Below are 25,373 nucleotides of genomic sequence, written 5' to 3'. Positions count from 1 at the left end.
AGTGACAAAACAACCACAAAACAATCACAATGTGACACAAAACAACTACAACCTGACACAAACAACCACAACGTGACACAAAACAACTACGTGACACAAACAGCCACAACATGACACAAAACAACTACAGCGTGACACAAACAGCCACAAAACAATCACAATGTGACACAAAACAACTACAATGTGACACAAAACAGCCACAAAACAACCACGTGAAACAAAACAACTACAAAGTGACACAAACAACCACAACTTGACACAAAACGACCACAAAGTCATGAAAAACTACAAAGTAAATAAAAACAAAGTGATAATAAAACATCAGAGATACAAAGATACCAATTTTCAAAAATACCTCACAACTGTTCTCAGTTGACTAAGCTCAAAAATGATAAATAATTAAAAGTGATTAGATTATTTAAACATTTCAGTTTTATTCCAACTGTTTATCAGAAGCTTATTTTTATATTTTTTTCTAATTGTTACATTATGTTTTATATGTTTTATATATTTATATAGAATTACATTTTCTACAACCTTTATAGTGAAAGTCTGGAATGTACATACTATATGTATCAAATCTGTTCAATACCATTTGTAAAAAGGATAAAAACACATGTGTATGAATATCTGCGTACATTATTTCTGAAATCACCACTTGTATTTTGTTTTTAATTTCGTTTTTTGTTTTTTAATCCGTCATTATTATTTATTTATTCTTTGCAGTTTAGCTCAGTTTTAATCATATTTCAAACTGTATTTAAATGTCACATGACGTGCCTTGTTGATCGTAAATACAATTCAAATAAATAAATAAATGAAAGATTTATTCCACACTATACTTCCGGTAATTGTCTCATTAAATCCGGGCACTTCCGTCTGTGGAAACCGCTGTGTGCCGCCTCTTTGGTTCCCACCCAAACAAACAAAGCTCAGATGGAGATTTTCTCCCCCTCACAAACAGCTCTGTCTCCGGTCAGCTGAGTCCCGACACTCCGCTGGACTTGTTCGGATAATACCCAGAGACGATGTCAGCCGGTTACCGTCTCTGTCTTTAACGTCATCTACCGGACCGATCTGTATTTTGAGTCATTGCGCAACAGTGGCGGTAACGTTAACCCACCTAACGTTAGCTAGCTGCCGCTCTCAGTATCCAGGCAGCAGCTGGAGAAATGACAGTCGGTCTGTCGGTTACCATCAGGACTCTAAAACAGGTTTGACCGGCCCGGTACGGCTCCTGCTCGGAGGAGGACAGACGGTGAAGAAGATCTGTTGAGTCAAGCTAGCTAACGTTACCAGGTGAGTGTGTGTGTGTATGAAGTTAGCTCGGTTAGCTAACGTTAACGTATATATATGGTATATATATATATATATATATATTGTAGCGAGGCAGTGCTGGAACAAATACTCTCAAGTAAAAATACTACACCATAACGATACTCTGCACTACCTGACTACTTTATACACCGCTAACTAGCTTGTGAATCCCCCTCTTCGTAAATTATGACCTGTAATAACACATTATATTTAATTTGTATTGTTAATCTGAATCTTAGTTATCAAAGACATGTAGCGGGATAAGAGTACAATATTTCCCTCTGAGATATGGTGGAAAATGGAAATACTTTACTAAATAATTTATATATATGTGTATGTGTGTATATATATATATATATATATGTGTATATATATATATATATATGTATATGTATGTATATATATATATATATATATACACTGTATAGACATATTTTCTATTTTTTAATCTTTAATTTTCTTTTATTCAAGTAACATTGTCACCCTCCCTTTTCTGTCTGTGCTTTGAGCTGATGTGATATGTGAATTTCCCAAGTGTGGGGAAGTCGTGGTAGTTTGTTGTGTGTAATGAAATAGTTACAGTAGTCTTTAAAAAGGCAAATTTATTTTCTGAAGCTGTTGACAAGGGTTAAGATATTAGAGGAGATTTTAACGGTATGATCAGGTTCAGGTTACTTTATTTATACTCATAGGTAGATTTGTTTTGCAGCAAGATAGTGACATCCACTCAACTGACAAATGACAAAACAATACAATAACTCAAATAAAGGAGAGACTCTCCGTTAAGTTGCTTTTCCCCCCCAATATCATAGATAAGCAAATGTACATGGTGTGATAACCGTCAACTTTTCTATCAGGGTGTGTATATATATATAGAAAAGGTTTCAAATGTTGAAATGTTGTCAATGAATAACGACAGGAACCTTGTTTTTAATTAACTCTGGCATCTTATTTAAAACAGTTTATTTTACTTTACAGATTAATGATAAATTGTGTTGTTAAAAAATGAGTAGTTGTTAGTAATGAGTACTGAGCAGAAACAGAATACTTTGGTGTTTTTCCATTTTATGCTTCTTTATACTTTTCCTCTTCTACATTTCAGTGGGAAACATTCTACTTTACTGTGCTACATTTATTTGTCTGCTTTAGTTATTTTGAAAATGTAGATTAATAATAGAAAATATATAAGGAATGATGATGTATAATTAAAGATTAAACTACTCATCAGTATATAAAGCATTTAAAATGAGCGCCACTTTTACCAGCTGCAACTTTTGAGTTTCCGGCGTGCTTTCTCTCTCTTGAATGTGATCTCACTACTCGATGACACAAACAACCCAAAACTTGTGTTTGTAATCAACAATATCAAATAATTGTTGAGGGCTTTAATGCATGAATGAAATGGCCCATTATTACACCTGGGATGGGGTTTATTCTTATTCTTATTCTTATTATGTCTATTCATGTTTAAAAATACACATATACAGCTGGGGGCGATTCATGAAACATTTTGGGGCTGAAGCCTCAGACGCCCGGGACTAACAACACCACTGTATGAGTACTTCTTCCACCACTGTTCTTATCTATTTAATGCGAATACTTTCGGTTTTTTGGAGTGTAGCTATTTCCATTTGGACTCTGGTAACTCGTGACAGCTGTGCTATTATTTCTATCTTTATTGGCAGTGCTTATGTTTATGTAAACTTGGAGGAAGAGATAATGTGGCAGTTACAGTTTCACTTTCATGTCATAAGAATGGAATCCTAATAATGTGATGGAGAGACTCTTTATGAAGGTGACTGCAGTTTGTCTCAGTATTATTTGTGTGAACAGATCCACAACCTGTGTGTCAATGTGTCATCTGTAAATGTAAAACATCTTCCACAAATACAAAAAAAAAAAAAGATTCGTAAGCACACAAAAATATTTTACAAATATAAAAAAGATCCGCAAATACAAGACACAGAAAGAACTCAGCAATATATTTGACGGTGCATAAAATATAAATCTTCAAGCGTAAAACTAAGATGAACAAACAAAAACTGGATTCACAAATATCTGTATCTGTAATATCGAAAGTTTTAAATGTTAAGAAATTCACAAATGCTTTTTTAAATTTATTTGTAAATGAATTCAATATATTCACAGATTTTTTAATATATATTTTTGGAATTTGTTTGCATATTTGCAAATCTGTTTTATATTTACAAAATAGTTTTTTGATTTTACAATTTTGTTTTGTATTTGTGGATGGTGTTTTATATTTGCAGATAAATAGTAATCCTGAGACAAATCTATCTCCAAACTGCAGACTTAACTAACACATCAGATGAGAGGAAGTAAAAATATTTGTGATTCAGAAAAGTTTGGTAATTATTTCTCTCTCAAAACCACCACGTTTGTTATTGTTTTAAATGGATGTACATTTTATTTCTGACACCTTACTTTTGGCACTCATCTGCTGTGCATCCTGTCTTTTCAGCACACAGCACACTTGTACATCAACCGCCAGCCTCTTCCTCTTCCTTCTATTTGCTGTGCTGCGGTCTCGTCCCGGGCTTCTCCACACCCTGTTACCATGAGTGCAATGCGTGTGGATGCTAAAGTGGTGATGCTGGGAAAGGAGAGTGTGGGGAAGACCAGCCTGGTGGAGAGATACGTCCACCATCGCTTCTTGGTCGGCCCGTACCAGAACGTGAGTGTCTGCTGATCTGCTTCCATTTCCATGTCACTGATGAAAGGCATTACTTTTATACTTGGCCCTGGGGAGGTCGTGGTCATCAGGCTAAAGTCTGTGATAGTCTCAAAGCATTAAAGCACTGATACAAACTGATGCAGAGATGTTTCGCTTTGCTTCTTTGAGCACATTTTGCATTGGACAAGCATGTTATTAAGATTCTTACATATTAACCCTTTAAAAACAGGCATCCTGCAGACGGCTGCAGGAGATTGTTGTTAACATGATCCTTTTTGAATAGATCCAAATAAGAACTTTAATAGTTAGAGCATTTATTCTTTTTGCAACAGAAAGCTACTGTTTCTGTCTTCCTCGTCATCATCGGCAGTTTGGCGCGGCATCTGCAGTGATGCAGCCGCTGTGCTGGACCGTCGTGGTGAAGAGGGAGCTGAGCAGGAAGGCAAAGCTTTTGATCTACTGGTCCATCTACGCCCCAACCCTCACCTATGGTCATGAGCTCTGGGTAGTGACCGAAAGAATGATATCACAGACACAAAGGGCCAAAATGGGTTTCCTCTGTAGGGTGTCTGGACTCAGCCTTAGAGATAGGGGGAGGAGCTCGGACATCTGGAGGGAGCTCGGAGTAGAGCTGCTGCTCCTTTGCGTGAAAAGGGCTCAGTTGAGGTGGTTCAACATCTGATCAGGATCCTCCTGGGCGCCTCCCGCTGAAGGTGTCCCGGGCACATCCCACTGGTAGGAGGCCCCGGGGCAGACCCAGAACAAACTGGAGGGATTATATATCTCATCTGGCCTGGGAACGCCCTGAGGTCCTCTAGGAGGAGCTGGAAAGTGTTACTGGGGAGAGGGACGTCTGGGGTGCTTTGAAAAAAAGAAAAAGTCTAATTTATGTTTTGTTATGACAAAATTTTCAAACTTTCATCATTTCATATTTTTTGCAGTTTAATACAGTTTATTGTCTTCTATAACCTTTTAGCTCAGGTTGGTCAGATTTTAGGGACATGAAGCATTTGATGATACTCCAAGAAATGACATCACACTAAGCAAAAATACCAATGTAGCCATGGCAGACTGTTTCTATCACAGAGTTTGAAGGGTTAATGTGGAAGCTGTTGTGACATGCCTGTCTTGTGTCCTGTTTAAGAAAACACCATGATGCATAGAGCGATACAGCGGCTCTGGAAAGTCACGGCTCAGTGCCAGTTCGGTACAGCTGGGATAAAAAAATATGCATAAAGTGAAAACATTTCTATTCATGTATTCTGAACAGACAGTGTTCAAGTGTAAAGGACAGACACAGTCGTCCTGCTGAGGACTATTGTCATCATAAAAACAAGGAACATTACAAACACTTGTGGATCACACCGTACAAGCACTTTCCCAAAAGGCAACAGGTCACAACAGGCTTTAAAACTGGAAATCATCTCATTCTATGAAAATGAAAAATACAAAATATATAGAATAATAAGATGAGTTTGAACATTCACAGCATTTATGTATTGCCATGTATTTAGCAGTAAAATGTGACTTCACACACTGACACACCGTCCCCAAAATAATCAGTAAGTTGTCACTAATAAATTAACGGCCAACTAATTTGATAATAGTTAAATTGGTTTGAGTTTTATTTTAACAAAACAAAGTCACATTTCTCTGATTGCAGCTTCTTAAATGTGAATATTTTCTAGTTTCTTTCCTCTGTGACAGTAAACTGAAGTGTCTTTGGGTTGTGGACAAAACAAACAAGACATTTGAGGACGTGATCTTTGACCCATGAACACACTGATCGACAGTTTTGAGCATTTCCTGACATTTTAAAGACCAGTTAAGAAAGTAATCAACACATTAATCGACACTGAAGTTCAGTCTGTGAGTGTCTGATGCCTGACTGCGACTGCTTTGTCTTCCCAACAGACTATCGGTGCTGCTTTTGTTGCCAAACCAATCCAGGTGGGAGAGAAGGTGATTACTCTGGGAATATGGGTGAGTCAGACGCCGCCTGATATGAACTTGAGTCATTTTACTGCATCAGTTTCAGCTCTAGTGAGGTGAGATCTGATTTAGTGTTGCACCCCTTTAACATTATCAGACTCTAGATCAGCGTTGATGCAGCAGCACCAGACACATTGTCTTTTTTTTATTCTATGCATTCTTCTTTCAAAACCTGGTGCCTACATTACCCACAGTGCAACTTGAACACAGTCAGAGATTCAGGTCAGAAAATATCAGGCCCAACCTGACATGAACAAACAGAGTATCTGTCCACGCTCGACCTGAGCCGATCCACAGCAGTTGTTTTCAGCCCGATTTTAAAAACCTGAATTTCTATTGTTAACAAATATAACATGTTATATTTCATATTTTATATTTTATTAATATCAAGAGATTTATTACACGCTAAGGGCTGATGCATTTCCTCGCACCACCTCTCCTTCTTCTCTTCCTTAATTCCTATTAGAATAGTCTGTGGTCTCATGTACGACAGGTTCGGCAGAGTGGGCTGAGCCCCTCGGTGTGTCTAGTGTGCACGCCGATCCGTGCAGCACCACTGCTGCACAAACTGATGCTCCTCAGCCATGCACATAAACTGAGAGCTCCCTGTACTGATCCTGCTGACATGGCCACATTTATTTATATATTTGCTGTTTGTTTTTTAAGTTAAGTTTTCTGTAACTGGTAGGATTCAGGATTATTATTAGAGAAAATGTGGTTTTGAGACTAGGTTAGAAAATCTGATTGTATAAACTTGGAATCTAATTTAAACAATTAATAAAGATCTTTTTATACAATGTTAAATGTTAGTGTGAGAAATAAGTTATTTATTTTAGTTTGAGGAAATAATAATAATAATAATAATAATAATAATAATAATAATAATAATAATAAAGCCAGGTGAAACAGCTGAGGTTTATGTGGAAATGAGCTGGGAGCTGCAGAGCTGGGGGGGATTACACAGCTCTTACAACCTGCATGGGGGTTGTAGGAATGTCGACTGTGTACAGAGACATTACACGCACGTTCACCAGGAAGCTGGAGCTCAGTTTTTTCTCTCCTCTCTGTCTCCCTCAGGACACGGCTGGATCAGAGCGCTATGAAGCCATGAGCAGAATCTACTACAGAGGAGCACGCGCCGCCATCGTCTGCTACGGTAAATCTAAAGTGTTCCTAATCACGTTACAGTGAACTCTCAGGTGTCGTAACTTTAACCTCTGGTGGCTGCGCTGGAGGTGTGTTTAGTTCTTGGGCAACAACAGCTGGATGTGTTTCTAAATCAACCTCAGAGCAAACAGAACTGAATGCACAGTGTTACTGTCTGTGGTGTGTTCAGTGGGGAACTGAGCACTGTGCTGCTGATACTATTTCAGGTGAAGCTGATCTGGTTTGGGCTGGCAGTTATATTTTATAACTGGGGGTTTTGGTGCAGAGATGCCGCTCTCTTAACTCTGTTTCCTCATGCTAACACGGCCTCGAGCTTTGAGTCACTTCGGATTTGTGACACAACTTTAAAGCTGCAGGTGGTACTTCTGTATTTTGACAGCTATTTTAGATTTAGTCTTGAGATCAAAGTGTTTTTTAGTTTTAGTCACATTTTAGTCGTTTTTATCCGTCATAGTTTTAGTCAACTTAAAGTCATCATGTTTTCTGTTCTTTCTCTTTAAACTAATCCAGTGAGGCTAATTCATGTCTCATAAATCAGAATCAAGGTGACAGGTTGTATAAAATAGTGTGTGTGTCGTGTCTCCAGCAGTGTTTGACAGGTTTAAGGGCTGATTTACGAGCACACGCTTACTGATCATCATTTGAAAAGTTCAACATCTCTCTATTTATGCTCTCAACAAATAACTAATGTGAGACAACTAGGATTTGTCCACAGGTTCATTGTGAACTGACTTATCCATCTGACTGTTAAGAAGCAGAAACATAACTTTCTTCATCTGCAACATGTTAGTCTGGAGGTTTAAACTGGTGTCCTCTCGCAGAGTTGGTGATTCAAACTAAACTTTCATCCCTGTCAGAGAAAACTGATCTGAGTTCAGACTGTTTACTTACAGCACATCTACACTCACTCACTAACTGAGCCTCCTACCTGCCTGTCAAACACCATCAACCCAGAAACCTTCTCCAGTCCGGACTGAGTGGAGTCCTGCGGGGTGAAGCTGTGAAGTCCGGCGGCCGCTGGCTGCGAGCGGAGCTAACTGCTAACAGCCACTGCTGCAACTAACAAACTCCACAAATCCATTCAGCAGCTCCACCATCCACAGTCAGACACACATGGCTGATTATTTACTGCTGAATTACAGCTCACAACTCACACCAACCAAAACATCCTGGTGCAGACTATTTACTGGAGTTTACCAGCCTGACACTAATGTGGCATTTGAAGATAATTACAAGCACAGCTGCTTTCACAGTCCACCACAAACATTTTCATCAAGTCTCACCCATGAAAATTAAACATAGATTTCCTCTTAGATTTTATTAAGATCTATTTTTCGCCTGACTACACAAACACGTCCAGCTCAGCTTCTGCCACTCTCAGGTTACAGTCACATTTCCATTCTAGAAATTGGTCGGCTAACAGCCCCAAAAGTGAGCTGTGATGTCGTGTTTCTGGAGCAGGTAATAATTAAATATTCATAAATGTGATCACAGAACTCGTTTCCGGTCGCCTCTCTGTCGGCTCCGCTAAATCTGTGCTAAATATATGCTCTTATGTCTACGTTGGGGGTGGTGGTGATGCTTCGTCTGGTTGATGTTGGGACAGTGGTGGTGGTGGCAACTGCAAGTCACTTTTTTGGGAGAAAATCAACTCACCAGTCTATAAACTCAACTCCTGCCGACTTCTACTTGCTGACTAGGTCGAGGTTTTCAAATGTTAACATCAGTAAACATCCAGAAAAGACGGGCACCTGTGGAACTAGCACTGCATTGGGGAGGAGCAACCATGTGGCCACCTTGTTGAGGTCAAGATATGTATACAAACTGTGATGCATGCCTCCAGTCTGGAGCACATTCAAACAACAGATTATCAAACACACTGCAGCCAGTCTGGATACAGGGACGATTATAAAGCAGCAGCCAACAATATATGAAGAGGCAACAAGGACTAAATTACATAAATTGAAGGACAGACATGACAAATAAATGATAGATTGACTGACTGATTGGGAGCATGCTGGAGACTGCACCAAAACAGCAAAGGCATGCTCGGATTCGTCCGTCATTTGGGCCTCAGCAGAAAGGGAAACAGAGCGAATATTCGTAGCACAGAAATGTAATGTGACCACGCCTTAAGTGATGGTAGCATAAATGCAAACCTACTGAAGAAAAGAGACCTCAACTGAACACTGACGACTCCAGGGTCACTGCTGTGTGTGGAAAACTAACTGTAAATAACTTTGAGTTTAAAATCCATTCCAATAAACAGAGTTTGGAGCGTGACAGTGGGTCATTAGAGGAGTGCTGAGCTCATCTGATGCTGCACTGTGTGGTACGTTCTCACATTACATCAGTGCTGAGAGTCTGGGTGTACAAGTCCCTGTAACTGAGTGGAGATATGGAAAAGGGCAGTGAGTCGAGAGAGGAGATAACATGAATAGTTTCATCGCTGAGAGGACGAGAATCAGAGTGATCAGCGGCAGGATGTGGATACGAAGATAGTCACAGTATGATAAGACTTACAGGGTCGGCGTGACACTAACAACATGCTGTTTGTCTGTTTCTCTTTTTTTTTTTTTTAGGAAACAGCTGATGGTATTTCCTGCAGATGACTCACTGCTGTCACATTAACATCTTAAAATCTGCTTCTCTTTTACCTTCCATCTTCTTTCTGCAGATTTGATCAGTTTGTTTCTGTTGTCTTTGTTTTAATGTTTAACTTTTATATTTCTTTAATTTAACTTTGTGAAAATTCACTGAAATAATATGAGCTGGTTGATTGGTTGTGGATCCTGGTGTCTGTTTTGATATCGCTCTCCTTGTACACAGGGTTGTGTTGATGTCTCATTTTGACTTTCAGATCTGACCGACAGCAGCAGCTTCCAGCGAGCTCGGTTCTGGGTGAAGGAGCTGCAGAACTGCGAAGAAGTAAGAGAGCGTTTCTCGTCGAAAGTTCAGTGTGACAGAGCTGGATATGGTTTCTGTTTTACAGGACAGTTACTCTGCACCATCCTTATATATACACGTAAAGCTGTGGTAAGAAATGCAGGAGCAGTGAAAGTATGTGACTGTTTACACTGTTTTGGTGCACTGGTACCAAAATGGTCATTTATCAATAAAAAGTAAAAATTATGAACACTTTTTTTCTCTACAAAATTCTGAATTAATTAATTAAAGAAGCAAAAATTCTGAAATCTTAATAAAATGCAGTCTAAAATTAAAAGTTTGATTTAAACCAGGAAATATCTGTTAAAAAAATAAGGATCACATTTATCAATCTGATCAGACAGGCGATGTCTTTATTATTATAGTTTTATATTTTGTATTAGTTTTTATTTTCAGTTTGTTTTAAATTTTTGTTTTCTATTTAGTTTAGTTGCCAGAGTGGGTTTGCTCTTTTCAGTTTAGCTTTTATTTAAAAATGTATTAGTTTTAGTTTTTAATCATAATAGGGGGGGGTATATGTAAGAAGTCCAGAGTGGGTAAAACAATCGTGCAGATGTCCCAGTCTCAGTTCACAATCTGCACCGACATCTCTTCACACTTGTTGGGTTGACAAATTTGACCAAATTGTTCATGAGTAAAAATAAAGACATTTGTTTTCTGCATATTTTTATTTATTTGTTTTAGTTTGAACACAATACTGTTTCAGTTAGTCTATTTATTATTTTTTATTTTCTATTTCATTTAACTAAAGATGTTTTTCATACCTTGTTTAGTTTTAGTTTAATGAACTTACTAAGATGGATGACTGATGACTTAAGAGCTGTGTCTAAGTGGTCGTCTGTCTGTGATTCCAGTCACGTCAGAAATACAAAGTCAGTCGTGAGCCACTTGAAGTTATAAAATTCAAAGTGACATGTTGAACCTCTGAACTCACCAATACTGTGTCGTGTTCTGCAGCACTGTAAGATCTACCTGTGCGGAACGAAGAGTGACCTGATTGAAGGAGATCGGAGCCTGCGCCAGATCGACTACCACGATGCTCAGGACTTTGCTGACGGTAATTTAAGTCTCTGTGTCATTAACCTGCCTCTCTTATTGGTCACTATACTGGTCACTATACTGGTCACTACACTGGTCACACTGGTGCTCTTACCTGGACAGAACTGTGTGTAATTAACTCGGTACACTTCAGTCATGCAGCCTTCATTAAGACGCGTGACCAGCAGAATGATGTGGTTATTTTAGCGTCATATTTGTGTATGTGCACTAATTTATATATAAAATATGTAAGAAACTGGTTAGTGATTTAATTCTAACATATCTGATCCTTTGAGTTAGTTTATAAAAGATAAAAAATGTAAGGTAATTTTCACTATTATTGCTATATATTTGTTGATTATTTTCTTATAGTTTAAGTGATGGTGCAGCTGTAAAACATCAGAAAATAGTTTTAAAAGGGGTCGACACAGTTCAACCAACTGTCCAAAATCCAAACATATTTAGTTTAATATCACAGAAGACTAAAAATCAGCATATATTCATATTAAAGAAGCTGAAAACTGAATATATATGCATTTTTTTTTGCTCAAAAGTTACAGAAACAAATAAAAACCAAAGTAGTAACCTATTAATTTTCAGTCAATCAACTTGTTTATGCTCTAAACTTGATTCATTTTAAAGGGATAGTTCAGATTTTTTTGAGGTTGCGTTGTATGGGGTACTTGTCCACAGACAGGATATTACATACAGTAGATGTCAGCTGACATACCTCCAGTGAGTCCGACATGGAAGCTAAGCAATGTACTGCTGTGGAGGGGTCAGCAACAAAACATATTTTAGACACCTAAATAAAGTCACACCTAAAAAAAAATCTGTCAGTTATGTGTACACTATATTTAGAATATTCTCTCAGCTTTACCTTCATGTCAGAGATTTCCAGCTGGAAAATGAAGCTGTTAAATCTCTCTCTTCGAAGCCAGACTCCATTGAGAAAAACAGTGATTTAACATATCTGAACACAGGAGCTGCTGGTCTACTGCTGCCTCGAAGAGTTGTGTTATTGTGTGACTTTGGTGTTTTAAAGGGATTAGTTTGGATTCACCAAAGTCACACAATAACACAAACTAACTATCTGATCCAAGCAGCAGTAGACCAGCAGCTCCTGTGTTCAGTGAAGTAAAATTAGTGGAGTCTGGAATGGAGTCTGGTGGATTTGACAAGACCATTGTTGGGGATCTGAAGTCATTAATGGCTTCCCCATTGGAGCAGGCTGTCTGACAGGAAAAGTAAAGAATAAAATACTCACAATACAGCGAACACTTCAAGTGATCAACATGTTTTTAGGTGGGACTTTTTTTTAAGTGGATATAATACATTTTATTGTTGACCAAGCCACAGCAGTACGTTACCTAGCTTCCATCTCTAGTCTGCTTCTCCAAACTGGGAGCATTTTGACTGACATCTACTGTTTGTGGATAAGTACCTCATACAACTATCCTTTTAATATTTTGCTTCACTTTTTAAATATTTGTAGATACTGGATTAACAGAGTCTGTAAAGGGCAAATTAAATTTCCAAATCTTTCTCTTACTGACAGTCAAAAGTATGTGTTTGTTGACTTCGTGACTCCCTCCTCAGAAGTGTCGCGGGTTGTGGTGTGACAAGAGTCCGCCTTTTGTTACGAGACAGTTGGTTCACTGTTGGGCAGTGTACATCACACCACCAACTGTGACTGTGTCTGAAGGCGGCCGAACTACAGCTCATCGAGCTCTGTATTCTTACTGCACGCGTGTGTTTGCTACTTGCAACCATCGTTCAGCCGTGGAAAAAGTTTTCTCTGAGCCATTCATCCTGCTGTGCTGCTGCCACAGTGGGTGCGTCTACATGCATACCAATAATCCTCTATTAGTCTGAATTTTATGTGGATCACTTAGCATATTTTGTTTAGATTTCCCAAACTAGGCCTTTTTCCAAATGCAGCATTTTTCTTTAAGGATGCCATTACTATTCAGGTTTTAAAAGCATTATTTAGACATGTATTCAGGTTATTTGATATATGTGTCTCAAGTGGGGTTTTTGCAGCAGTTTGCAACACACGGCCTCTTGTCCGTTTACAGTTGGCTCTGTGCGTTGTCGTGGATACGCTGTAAACAAGCCAACTCTCCAACAGTAAAAGGCGTCTGAATGCAGCACAAGAAAACTGATGTCGATCCAGGTTTCAAAGGGTTAAGGGTCATTCTGATTGATAATAATCATGGAAGCTTATGTTTCGAATTTGAGCAAAATAAATAACTTAATAAATTAATCTTTAAGTGGTTCATCCATCCAGGTTCTGCCACTTATCTGGGTCCAGGGAGCTTTAATTTAATGAATTATAATATCAGGAATAAGTGTTCTACTGCTGAGAGGAAGTTCTGAAAAGTTTTCCTGGAATGACCTAATTCTTGTACAAACGTTCCCTCATTTCTGGCATTAAGACGGTCTTAAAAAGTCTGAGCCTGAACCTGGTGAACCCTGCAGAAACTCTGTTTAAGAAACAAGTTTAAAGCTTTACATTCTAGCTGTCAGCAGAGTTAATCCTTTAACCTGGAAAAAAAGGGGAAACCAGGATTTACATTTCCATGAACATTTCTGCTATTAGGTGACTGCCCAGACTAAGAAATAATGGGATTACTGAAACGCTTGTAAACATCCAGAATGTGGTCAAAGGATATTAGGAAATGGTTGACCCCTGTCAGCGTCTGTGTGCCACCATCTGACTGACATTTAACCTCCATATTATGGTTTGCTTCCACAGAGATTCGTGCGCAGCATTTCGAGACCTCCAGTAAAACAGGAAACAACGTGGGTGAGTCACACCTCCAGTCATCTGCAGACACATTTAACATCAGTGGCTGGCTCCAATCACAGCTGTATTTACTCCTGTTTGTCAATGAGGAAGTGGGTTTCATCAGGACTCTGATATTAAAAAATCTGGGCAACTTCTGAAGTGCGTAAACACACTCGATTATAGTCAGAAAACATCCAACAGGACGCAGCAGATACAGTTAATTCTTCAGGAAACACTGTTGAGTGGCTGCTGTTGTTCTGCAGAAAAGTAAAATTGAAACACAAGAATGATCAGATGTTTCACTGCCTTTAGAAATCTGTGATAAATGTATCACTCATGGTGCTGTAAAACCTGTCCTGTTTGGTTCGGTTCAATCAAACTTAAGTTTGTTTGCCCCCTCAGTGCGGTTCATTTGGGCAGGTGTGAACACAGCAATCACACTCAGGTGTGAACACACCAAAACAACCAGACCAAGACCTTCTTGAAGAGGTGGTCTCAGTCTGGTTACAAATGAACTCTGGTGCGGTTGCTTTGTGGTGAGAACGTGTTCCGACCTGGATCTGAACCAACTGCAGTCACATGACACATTGTTTGGGTTAAACATGAGCATGTTACAGTCCTGGAGGATTATTAATGTGCACCTCCTCCTGTACTGCCTTAATATGCACATTCAGCACATCCAATGCATCAAAACATTGTTTTCTAGTTGGAGCCGCGCCTCGTTTTCAAACTGTATGGTTTGACTAAAATGAACAATGACAGCAATATAGTCCACGATGAGCAGCGCTAAAATCAACCTGCGTAGTTGTCCCTCCATTGTCACAACACAAAGTGTCACATTTATCTTGCAAGTGTACTCTTCTACAACATTTGCTTTACTTCCTGGATTTTTCCCACATGGAAATTCTGACCAATCAAGAGCAGCGTTCTCAGAAAAGGCACTTGATCTGGTCCACTTGTAAATGCTGCCATGAGAACATGAACCAACTCTAGGCAATTATACAACTTTGGAACAACATGAGTCCCTGATTCAGACCAAAGGAGACGACTCTAGGTCTGAGAGCAGCCTCAGTCGCCTCCTCTAACACACAAAGCTTCATAAATTGAGGATGGTCGATTCACGCGGTTTTCTCTCACAACCACAACAACAATCAGAGCAATACTTTCTTTGCATTTTTAAAAATCTGCATTCAGTTTAACATCTGAGGCATTAAAACTGGAAAAGCAGCTGTACCTCATTTGAATTCAGCTTCTTTTAGACAAATGTCTCGTTATGTAAATGTGAAGCAAATTTAATGTCCGTCTCCTGTCTGATAAAGCTCTTGAGTCTGAATTGAACACCATCAGAGTATTTTAAGGGCTATAACAGGTTAAAGGTCCAAATGGGAAATCTAGCAGTGTTTCCCCTACCATTATATTAGGGGGGCCTGGAAAAAGGTCCAGAATTTTTTTTTTTTTTTTGCGGTTCTTTAAAATTTTGTCTCTTTTAAAATGTACAATGATTTTTTTCCTTTGAGTGTTTCAACACAGGCAGTTTATAAAAATGTCAAATTACACTGCACTTCTCTGCAGTACTTTTTTTTGTGTGTGAACATGATTTAATACAGTATAACAGTGTGCCATAAGAATATTGGGTTTGGGGCATCTCTGACTGAACACACTGCATGTTTGAAACCAGCCTTTGTGCAGTTATTGCTTGTTATAAAACTGGTATCATGACTGTGAGTGGAGCTGTGGTTGTGAATGATCTGATGGAAACTGACGGGCCTCGTTATGTTTCTACTCGACAGATGAGTTGTTCCAGAAAGTTGCCGAGGATTACAACAGCACTGCCTTCCAGTATATGACAGGTGAGCGTTTCATTCACATGCTGCTGATTCAACATGCTGAATCAGCTAAAAAATAAGCCACACTACATGCTACAAAGACGAGTACTAATGTTCTAATGTTTTTGGCTAGCTACTGGCATTTTGTTAGTGTTCCAGCCCTTGGTTACATATAGTGTGGGGTTCCCACAGTGATGGAAAACCTGGAAAAGTCGTGGAACTTTACAGTCACATTTTCCAGGCCTGGAAATGTCATGGAATTAATAAAAATAATTAAAAGTTTTGGGAAAGTCATGAAAGTTTGTTGCGTTTAATGAAATTGTTGCAGTAATATTCCACATGGATAACCTTCCACATAATGTAACATAACGGTAAATATATTTTCTGTTGCTGTTGGCGCAATGTAGCTCTACTATGTGTTGATGTGTGACATTTGTTAAATATCTCGTACGTCCCCTCATTTTCTCTCCGTGCTCTGCCTCTCCCTCTCCCTCCACATGTGCCGGCTAACTGACATTATGTTTGAATAGAGTTTAAAGCTGATATGTTTAAAAAACGCCGGGCAAGTCTAGCAAGATAAAATATAAATGTTTTATGGTATGCGTAAGGCATTTTAGAGTGGACATCTTCAGCAACTAACATTACATAAAGCATGCAGTAGACTTCGTCTCCCTCTTCCTGACCGATATTATAATCCTGTCAGTGCTACACTGTCGGACCCCTCACTGTAATGACTGTTTTGACATGGTGTCTTTTGAAAGATCAAATCGAATTCCTTACAAAGTCACATCCTGCCTGCCTGTCCTGGTTTACTCGGAAATATGTCACAATACTGAAACTGGATACTCACGAAAACGAGTATGTGTGTAAAGTTATGGAGTGTGTGTGTTACGCTAGAAGAGTCAGAGTTTGGGACGGAATGGAGTGTTACTGGAGTTTCTGGAGTGCTCAAATAAACGGGCCTTTTTCCCGAACGCTCCTCTGGTCTCCTGCTCGTGAGGGATTCATTACAATATTGTAACATGGTTTAGATTTCTAAATAAACATTCACCTCGTCGCTAGATAGACCTACTCCTGAAAAACTCGTGCGCAAGGCTTTTTGTCCCTACGAGGCCACCGTCATTTACCCGACGGGAGGGGTGAGCGAGTGAGCCCTGCAATCTAGAATTTGACCACTGATGTCACTGTTTTCAACCCATTTTACACACTGGCCCTTTAAGATCCAATACCGACATTGCAGCCTTGAGTTTTTACCAATCCGATCCAAGCGCGTATTATACATATTCACTTATTTTGTTGTCAGTCATGTTAGAAAAGGTTTGATCAAGCGGTATTACTCTAACAAGAACAACTTAATCAGGTTAGTTAGAATGATCCACAACAGTTGGTATGAGAAACTGACCTGTTTATTGTTAACAGGATTAAATAAACAAACTTTAAACTTGAACATTAACATTAATTAAAAAATATAGCTGGTTTGCTTTGGCTGCTTTGGCCCCTTAATAAATAGAAAATAAATCAACACAAGAAATCTTTAAAATGTCTAACATTGAAATTAAAATAGCAGCAAGACTCCACACACTTGTGCTTTGGCCCCCTAATAAATAAAAAATAGATTAACACCACAAGACATTGTTGACATTTAACAAACAATGCAGCCTTTCCTTTTCAGTTATTTTTGTAGTGTCAGTGCCAGCCTGGTGCTGCTGTTTCCTGTGTGTCTGCATGCTGGCCTGGTGGATTGATAGTAAGTGCTGGAGCGGATCACTGGAATAGACTGCTTGAATCTCGGAGTGCTGAGCTGGCCGGAAAACCTAGATCAGACTCCATGAAAAACTGGAACGGAGTTCTTGGATCGGCATTTTTCCATGCAGTCCGGACATCCCTAGTTTACCGTCAAACATTTTGATGCACTGTAGGCTCAATTTTTGATAAATAAAAAATCGGAGAAAAGTAGTTTTTGTAGGACAATCTGAAGATGCTCTGTACCAAGTTTGCTGTCAATTGAGCAAAAATTGTGGGAGGAGATAGGTTTAAGAAGTTTTACAGTTTTTGAAAAAAACAAAAAAACAAAACAGAGTGATGAACTTCATAATTTTTAATAGGTTTAAATGTACAAAAGTTTCGGTAAAAAAAAGTATTGGGGCTACAGTTTGATGAAAGTTGTGAAGTTGTAGCATGTATGGTGATTTGTTATGAATTTTAATAGTTTTGAACTTTAGATGCTTGCTGTAGCGCCACCATCAGGACTATTGGCTTGAGTTTACAGCTGAGGATATCTGGCACCCATGGGAAGTATGATTTCCTCAGAAGAAGAAAGAAGAAGAATACCTAGGATTACTATAGCGTCCTGGCAGCTTAGCTGCCCGGACCCTAATAAGGCAAAGTGTGCCAATAAAGAAAACATTCAAAAGTCCAAACAAACACGCTCAGCCCTCAGAGATATGAATGGGTGCTGAAAAAAGCAGCAGTCCTAAACTTGATCCCTGGGGAACACCAGAATGGAGAAATTTCTACTTCATGGCTTAAGAATATTTTTAACATTTTGGGAAATACACTTATTTAATTTGTTGCCGATATCTCTCTTAAATCTGTATTTTAAATATCAAGCGTGTAGCTTAGCATAGCATAAAGCCTGGGAATGGGCAACAGCTGCCCTGGCTCTTCCCAAAGGTAATGAAATTTTCCTACCAGCACCTCTAAAGGTTACCACCATAGACTGTATATAAAAGGTGGACGACATGACAGCTCCCTGAAAGTGATCATTCTGATTGCCCCCTTGTGGGTGGCTGCAGTAATGGTCATAAGCCCCGCCGTCTCCATGTTAGTGGATATTGACAGCTGTGTGTGCCAATCGGAGTGCTCGCTATCAGTGGTGCTGCTTGTGATTGGTCAGATGGGTGAATGGGCAGGAACTCGATCTGTGCTGCGTAGACTCTGGCTCCAAAATATGTTGCCAGCCCAAGACAACAGCAGTGGTGTCGGGGATATTTTGGCTTCATTTTTCTACAGTGGGAGGAAGTGGAGACGCATCGTCCATCTGTATTTACAGTCTATGGTCACTACATTATATCTCATTTGTTAAATCCAAATAATGTGTTCATGAAAAATAACTTGAGTATCTAAGGGGCCAGATTTTCCTCCACCTCCTGAAATGATCCCAAAGCTGTTCTAAGTACGTAGATCTTGAACATAAAGTCTCTTCCTGTGTCTCAGCAGAGGAAACAGGCGTGGACCTGGGCCAGAAGAAGGACTCATATTTCTACTCCTGTTGCCATAACAACTGATGCCAAGCAACAGCAAAAGAAACAGAAGTGGTCACCTTCCCCTCGGCTGAAGTAAAAACCTGGATATGCTGGATGGGTGGTCACATAACTCAGCTCTGGTCCTGGGATCTGCTGTTACACCTTGTTAGATATGTTTATTTCTTTTGTGCCATAAAGAACTAACGGCTGCAAGACTTTATGGAAGAGGATCTACTCCTGCTGCAACTGTTACTGGGTGGAGTGGGATTTAAAAACAACAGCGCTCCTGCTCTCCACCCTGTTATGTCCCCTCTGTAGCTTCCTCTGGGCTGGACCGTGGAAGTGAACATACCCTTAAATCTGCGCTGTTAAACAATCAGAAGTGAAAAAGAGGGATCCCGCTGGACTCAGACCGGCTTAGAGAACGTGACTGTTGTAGCAGTGCTTCAGGAGGGTGGATGGTTTGTTTACAGCAGTTCATTTTTGTTTACCTCCAACCCTATTTAACCTTGTCATGGAAATTGTCTGTTAGTCTTGCACATCTTCGATGAAGCCTACAAGAATGAAGTGAAGCCAACTAGGATATAAAGTGTCAAAAAACACACTCCTATGTTCCCAGTCTTAATTCAAATTAATTCTTATACCTTTGTAAATGAAATGATACCAATGATCTTTATAAAGGCCTTATTACCCACAGTAGTAATGTCAGGACCGTGTGAGTGTCCAACTCTCCAGAGCACTGGCTCTTCAGTGTTTACTACGATATTATGGATGTATTAAAGGTATAATATGCAGGATTTTCCTAAAAAAAACAAACCCAAAAAACTAAATATAGACTCATACAAACGTAATCCCTCTCAGTCATCAGCGGTCTATTTATTTGGAGACAACCTGGCTGTATTTTCTTGTTTCCTACATTCCCGTACATCCTACATTAACATTCATGTTGGAGTTCAACTTTGGTTGGCCAACCAACTTTGACTGGCCAATAGCAAAGAAGTATGTGTGGAGGAAACATTGAGTATGTTTACATACACACTAATATTCCAAATTTGACAATATTCTGAATTTGATACAGCTCATGTTAACAGCACATTATGTTTAAATATATATGTAATTAGGCATTTTTCCAAATTTAGCATATTCCGCTCAGGGGAAACTTTGGTATTTTTTAACCTGTCTCATGTTTTTGTGTCTAAGTGACTGATGGCAAGAGTTTACAAACAGTAAACAACAAATCCTGCATAGCATACCTTGAAGAGAGCTGGATACAGCGCCAGTGGTGGTCACTCATGGTACTGCAACAAGAAAAAAAAAATCCCCAGTGACCCAAAAGGCATTTTTCCTAAAAAAAAAAAAAAAAAAAAATACCATTATAAAGGAGATGTCTAAAAAAAAAAAATCTATTGAATCTTTGTATTATGAATTTTTAATCCAGGAAGATTTTATATTTGTAAAACTTGTGAAGCCTGTGGGATGAGCAGGAACGTGTTGATGGGACCAGCAGGTAAAGCTGAACCCTTCTTAATAAGCATCTTTTGTTCAAATGAACGGCGGCCATCTTTGGAGTCCTGTATCCAGTTCCTGTAATACATCCATAGTGACACCACGAGCAACATGTCTCTGGTCCGTTAATCTTGTGCAGCATTAAGCTATGACTCTGATTTTAAGGTGGTGGTCACTAAAATGCCAAGTAATTAAATTGCACCGTGTGAGCTGGCTGAAAGAAAATTTTCGGGACAGTTACTTTTCTACATTTAAACTCTAAATGTTCTATTTTGTAATTTAAAATTCATAGTGCACATATGGAAATGTGACTGTTAAATTTTCTTTCAGTCTCCTGTGGCGGTGAAATATTCCTCCGAAGTTCTCAAAGGTTTTAAGACACACTGCTGCAGAAAGTTGTTTAAAGTTCTCCTCGGCTGTGGTGAGAAGATTTCACCAACACAGCAAAAACAAGAAGCATTGTGGGTGAATGTTGTAACATGGTTCAAACTGTCATCTCAGTGTCCTCAGAACAATATTTACAGCTGTATTTAACTTAAAGACTCTAATTTATTGCCTTTTGAGTTGTGCTGCCAGAAGACGCTGCTTTGACGTGTTGATGTTTCATGTGTTGATATTTTGATGCACAATATTTTATACTGAGGGCTGTTTCAGACGGACCAGTGTAAAGTACAGTTATGTTCTGTCAAATTAAAAGCTGAATGTTTCAAAGCTCTGTTAGATTTTACAGTGATTGATCCTCCATTTTGTTTTTCCTTTGGATTTAATATCTGAGCTTCTTATGCATTTGAGTTAAAAATAATGGAAACTTACTGAATGTAAAATGTAATGTAAATATCACAGATCTTAAATGCATCACAGCCCACAGAACTGAATTTTGTGCTCAGTTTGGTGTTTGCAGCAGCTTCTTCTTATTTCACTCACAGATATTCTGCTGGGTTCGAACATCTCACCTCCGTAGTTTAATCTTGTGCCATCTGAGAAGGGAAAAAATAATTAAATAAGAGCTTGTGCTTTGAAAATGGAGGTTGAAAACAGCAAAACTGTCACTTAGACTAAACACCACACAAGGAAAAAAATCACCTGTGTTTACAGTTAAATCCTCCATACTGTGGTTTAAAGGGTTAAACCTGTCACTTGTGCTTTATACTGCAAACTATTTTAAGAGTAACACCTGTTAGTTTTCAGCTTCCTTACAGGTTGAGAGCATTTCCAAAGCTGTGGTGCATTTAGGGACATTCTGACATGTTAGAACCGATTATCATCACGCCTCTGGAACACAAAGAAACATTATCTGCAGGTCTATCAAAGACTGATTTAGAGATCCTAGAGTACTAGGATACAAAGATAATATATCAAGTAAAATAATCCACACACTGTTAACTGGCTCCCGTTATTATAAATGCCACATTTTGGTCAGACAGACGTCGTCAGTCATCAACTACTTTACTTGAGTAGCAGAAACAGTCTGACATTAGCCTACTTTAAAGTGTTTATGTGACATATTCAGAGGAGTTTCTTCAGCATCCGACTAAACAGCAAAAAATATTCTATACTAATGTCACATATAGCTCAGTGATACCTGCACGTAATTTAAGTCTCGGATGACGGCGTATTTTCGGATAGTTTTCAGTGTTTCTACATTTTCCATTTTAAGATTACAGAGTGTCATTTACATCCCGTGTCACTGACATTTTACTGTCTTGTAGTCGCAGACACTTCTACCATTTCATGATATGAAGCGGCCCACATAAGAAGTTTTCACCCGGCGTGTAAAGGCCGTATAAGATAATGTTAATCTTATCCAAAATGAAATGTATGTACTAAGAGCTCAACGTCAGTTTTTCTGTGATATGTAGATGCATCACTCAGTTATTCAGGCAGATGGAAGGCATACAGTGGAACGCTGCACAACTTGTTGTAAGCTGTTCCACTGCCCCCTTTGCCCTAAATATAAGCCCAGCCAACCTGCCAAGCTCCAGCGGCACCTTGATGTACACATCAAAAACGCCATCACATTCAAAGGTATGTATCTTTATGTGTCTGTGTGTGTTCTTGTGTCTTGTTAGTCATTGGCTAATTTAAACTTTTTGTCGTGACTTGCTCTTAGACAAAAAATCTGTGAATGCAATTTGAACTGCCAGAGTGGAGGACATTTTCATTGCCCTATGTGTGAAAGAAGCATTATTAGATTAAGGACAGACATGGAGGGACACCTGAAGGCTTGTCAAGGTGCCACATCCTCAGCTGCTGCTCAATGCAAGCCAGACCCTAGTCCATCAGACACATCTGCTACACCCTCTCCCCTGCTTCCACCATCCACCATTCCACACGTCTCCTCTGCAGGATTGACTGTTCCTCCTCCCCAACAAGATACAAACGCGCTTGCTGTTCCCTCGACACAGTTAACTAAACCCTCTGCCATCCCCTTCTCAGCAGATACACATGTCCATTTTAAACCTGATTCAGCAACAATTGTAGCCTCCTCACCACTGGTGTCAAGTTCAGCTGACATGTCTTCGGTCCCTATTGCCCAGGAGACTAAAACTCCAACAATAACCCTTGACATACTGCAAATGTCAAATTGATGATTGATGGCCTTGTAGGGCACGACTGTTGTTGCTGTACTGAATAAAGGTCAACTGATTGTTTGATCATTTTGTCATTTTATGTGTGATTTTTAAATCAAGCACCAAATAATTTACGTTGAATATACCATGAAGAAAACAGGTAAGTTAATACATTTTAAGATAATAAATAGATTTAACTATTCTTGCCCTTCACGTATGCTGACATTGTTATATATATTTAAGCATAGTAAAAAATTTGATTGGCCTATATAAATCAGCGACAAAAGCGCGACAATAGCGCTTCCACCGGAAGTGTCTACATGATTTTATTTTGAAGTTTATTGTGTCTAAACAATTTTATTTTGAAGTTTCTTGCACTTCCCGGCCTGAGACTAGAGGCTGCACCGGAAACGACCCCACACTGGAGGTCTGCAGCCAGACTCTCTTGTGTGGCATCATTCATGGCTCTGATGATGTCACTCATAATTAACACCCCCGCCCCTTTCACAGTTGGCTGAACTGGTTGATAACCAGCTTTGTAGTACCAGTTATCCAGATGGACGATTTGATGGGTTCATCAAACCAGATAACGAAAGAATATCCTGGGTAAGTTGAGCTGGCTTCGTAGCAAAGGCCTCAGGTCTTCGTTTATGGAGATCACCATGTTGCATCTTCATGTTTCTACAGTAGCCCAGAATGGACAAACCAAACACTTGCTCCAGATTACCATGTAAGAAGCCAGACAGCAATGTGCAGCACTGGAGTTACACTGTTACGTAACATGAAACTGCTGTATTTAGTTGTCTGTTTGGTTAGAGATGAAGAGACTTCTGTGGGTAATTTGGCTTCAGGTGAAAACCTCCTGAACGTCTGGATCATTTGTTATCAGAGAAAAAAAGGTGCATGTGTTGCACTAGCCGCCCGCAGTCTGTTAGAAATGCATTGATTTATAATATGAAATGTGTTATTCGGAGTCATTATTATGATCAACTGTATACATATATGTCTTTGAGAAATTCAATTTACTACGATTTCAGTCAAACTAACATGTTTGCATGTATTTTAAAAGTCCGGTTTTAGTCCAACTGACACAATTAATTCATTTTGTTCTTATGTCATGTGAATCTACTGACTGTTATACAAACGGTCATTTTACAGGTGAAATATTCCTTTAAAACAAGTGGGAGGAGAAATCTGAGGAAACTTACCTGTGTTTTGTTTCATATTGTTAAAATCACTTCCCATCCTGGACACTGTCGGCAATGTCGTTCTCACCACCTCCGCCCTCCTGCTGCTGCAAAAACAAATCCATCGAGTCATCTACAGGAAGTCTAAAACAAGTGGGATAAATAAAAAGTACAGAAAATCATGACTTACTTGGTTTTGGTGTGGTGTGACGAACTTTGTGGACTCTAAACACACGACTACACAGACGAAGAAAGAACGAGGCCGGTACGAAGCTTATTCCATAACTTCTTTTTCTTATATATTTATATAGCAGTTGTTTGAACAGGTCAATGGTTGAGATCTAACAGGTCATAATTACACTGGAATGAAACATTGCTTGTTGGGCGACTGTAAAAAGGCATTAGTAGGGACACTTGGCTCTCACAGGCGCCAAACCATTCCTTAAAAATATCTCCAAAGAAATACACTCTAAGGCATTGGCAGATAACACACAGACAATATTAAGCTTGAAGACAGAGCAAAAAACACATGTGGCAAGAACACATACTGAAGTGCAAGCATCATAGCAGGAGTCCATTGTTTCAAGCATCCCATCGAAGACTTTAGTTTGACCGAGAGTCGAGATGAGGAGGGAACCAGGAGCTAACACCCCCCTGACTCTCCACCTCCTCCTCTTCACCATCACTATTTGTGCGTCACTGAACAGTAGATAAATAATGACTACAGAGCACAGCATACACACTGAGGCTAACTATCTCTGCATTCAGACCACCAGGGCGAGACTGACTCTTTGTGACGGAGGATATGAGCCTCAGGAGCGTCCAACTCGTCTCCTTATAGAGCTGCTAAAGAACCTACGAGACAGCTTCAGCGTCCCATCCTGGTATGAACACTTTCTCTGAGGCATGAAGACTGTTCTCAGTCAAACACTGAATCCTCGTCCATTTATTTTGGCGTAAAATTAAGAGAACTCGAGATGCCTGCTGTTGGCAGTATCACTAGTCGTGTGAACTCTTGTTGAGGCTACACCAGGCAGCCAATCATGTGGCACTTTCAAGTTATCGTAGATGGTATGATCACCAGCACCGTCAA

The 25,373-nt window shown here is 39.3% G+C and overlaps 1 protein-coding gene across 2 annotated transcripts; it reads left to right on the top strand.

Moving 5' to 3' along the window:
• The first annotated feature begins 877 nt into the window (after positions 1 to 877).
• Positions 878 to 21,238, top strand: rab24 (RAB24, member RAS oncogene family). Of its 2 annotated transcripts, none has more exons than XM_049591872.1 (9): positions 878 to 1,299; positions 3,800 to 4,012; positions 5,927 to 5,995; positions 7,082 to 7,160; positions 10,032 to 10,099; positions 11,075 to 11,174; positions 13,914 to 13,964; positions 15,737 to 15,796; positions 18,989 to 21,238. In XM_049591872.1, exons 2-9 carry the CDS (start codon positions 3,896 to 3,898, stop codon positions 19,057 to 19,059), a joined length of 615 nt encoding a protein of 204 aa, XP_049447829.1. In that variant the 5' UTR covers positions 878 to 1,299; positions 3,800 to 3,895; the 3' UTR covers positions 19,060 to 21,238. The 2 variants fall into 2 exon arrangements, with proteins under 2 accessions (XP_049447829.1, XP_049447830.1); XM_049591873.1 differs by having other exon boundaries at positions 879 to 1,299; positions 18,992 to 21,238.
• The last annotated feature ends 4,135 nt before the right edge of the window (positions 21,239 to 25,373 follow it).

Source organism: Epinephelus fuscoguttatus, linkage group LG12 (genome assembly GCF_011397635.1).
Source record: "Epinephelus fuscoguttatus linkage group LG12, E.fuscoguttatus.final_Chr_v1".
Taxonomy (NCBI): Eukaryota; Metazoa; Chordata; class Actinopteri; order Perciformes; family Serranidae; genus Epinephelus; species Epinephelus fuscoguttatus.
The sequence above is the reverse complement of the archived record's forward strand: the minus strand, read 5'-3'. Positions and strand labels throughout refer to the sequence as shown.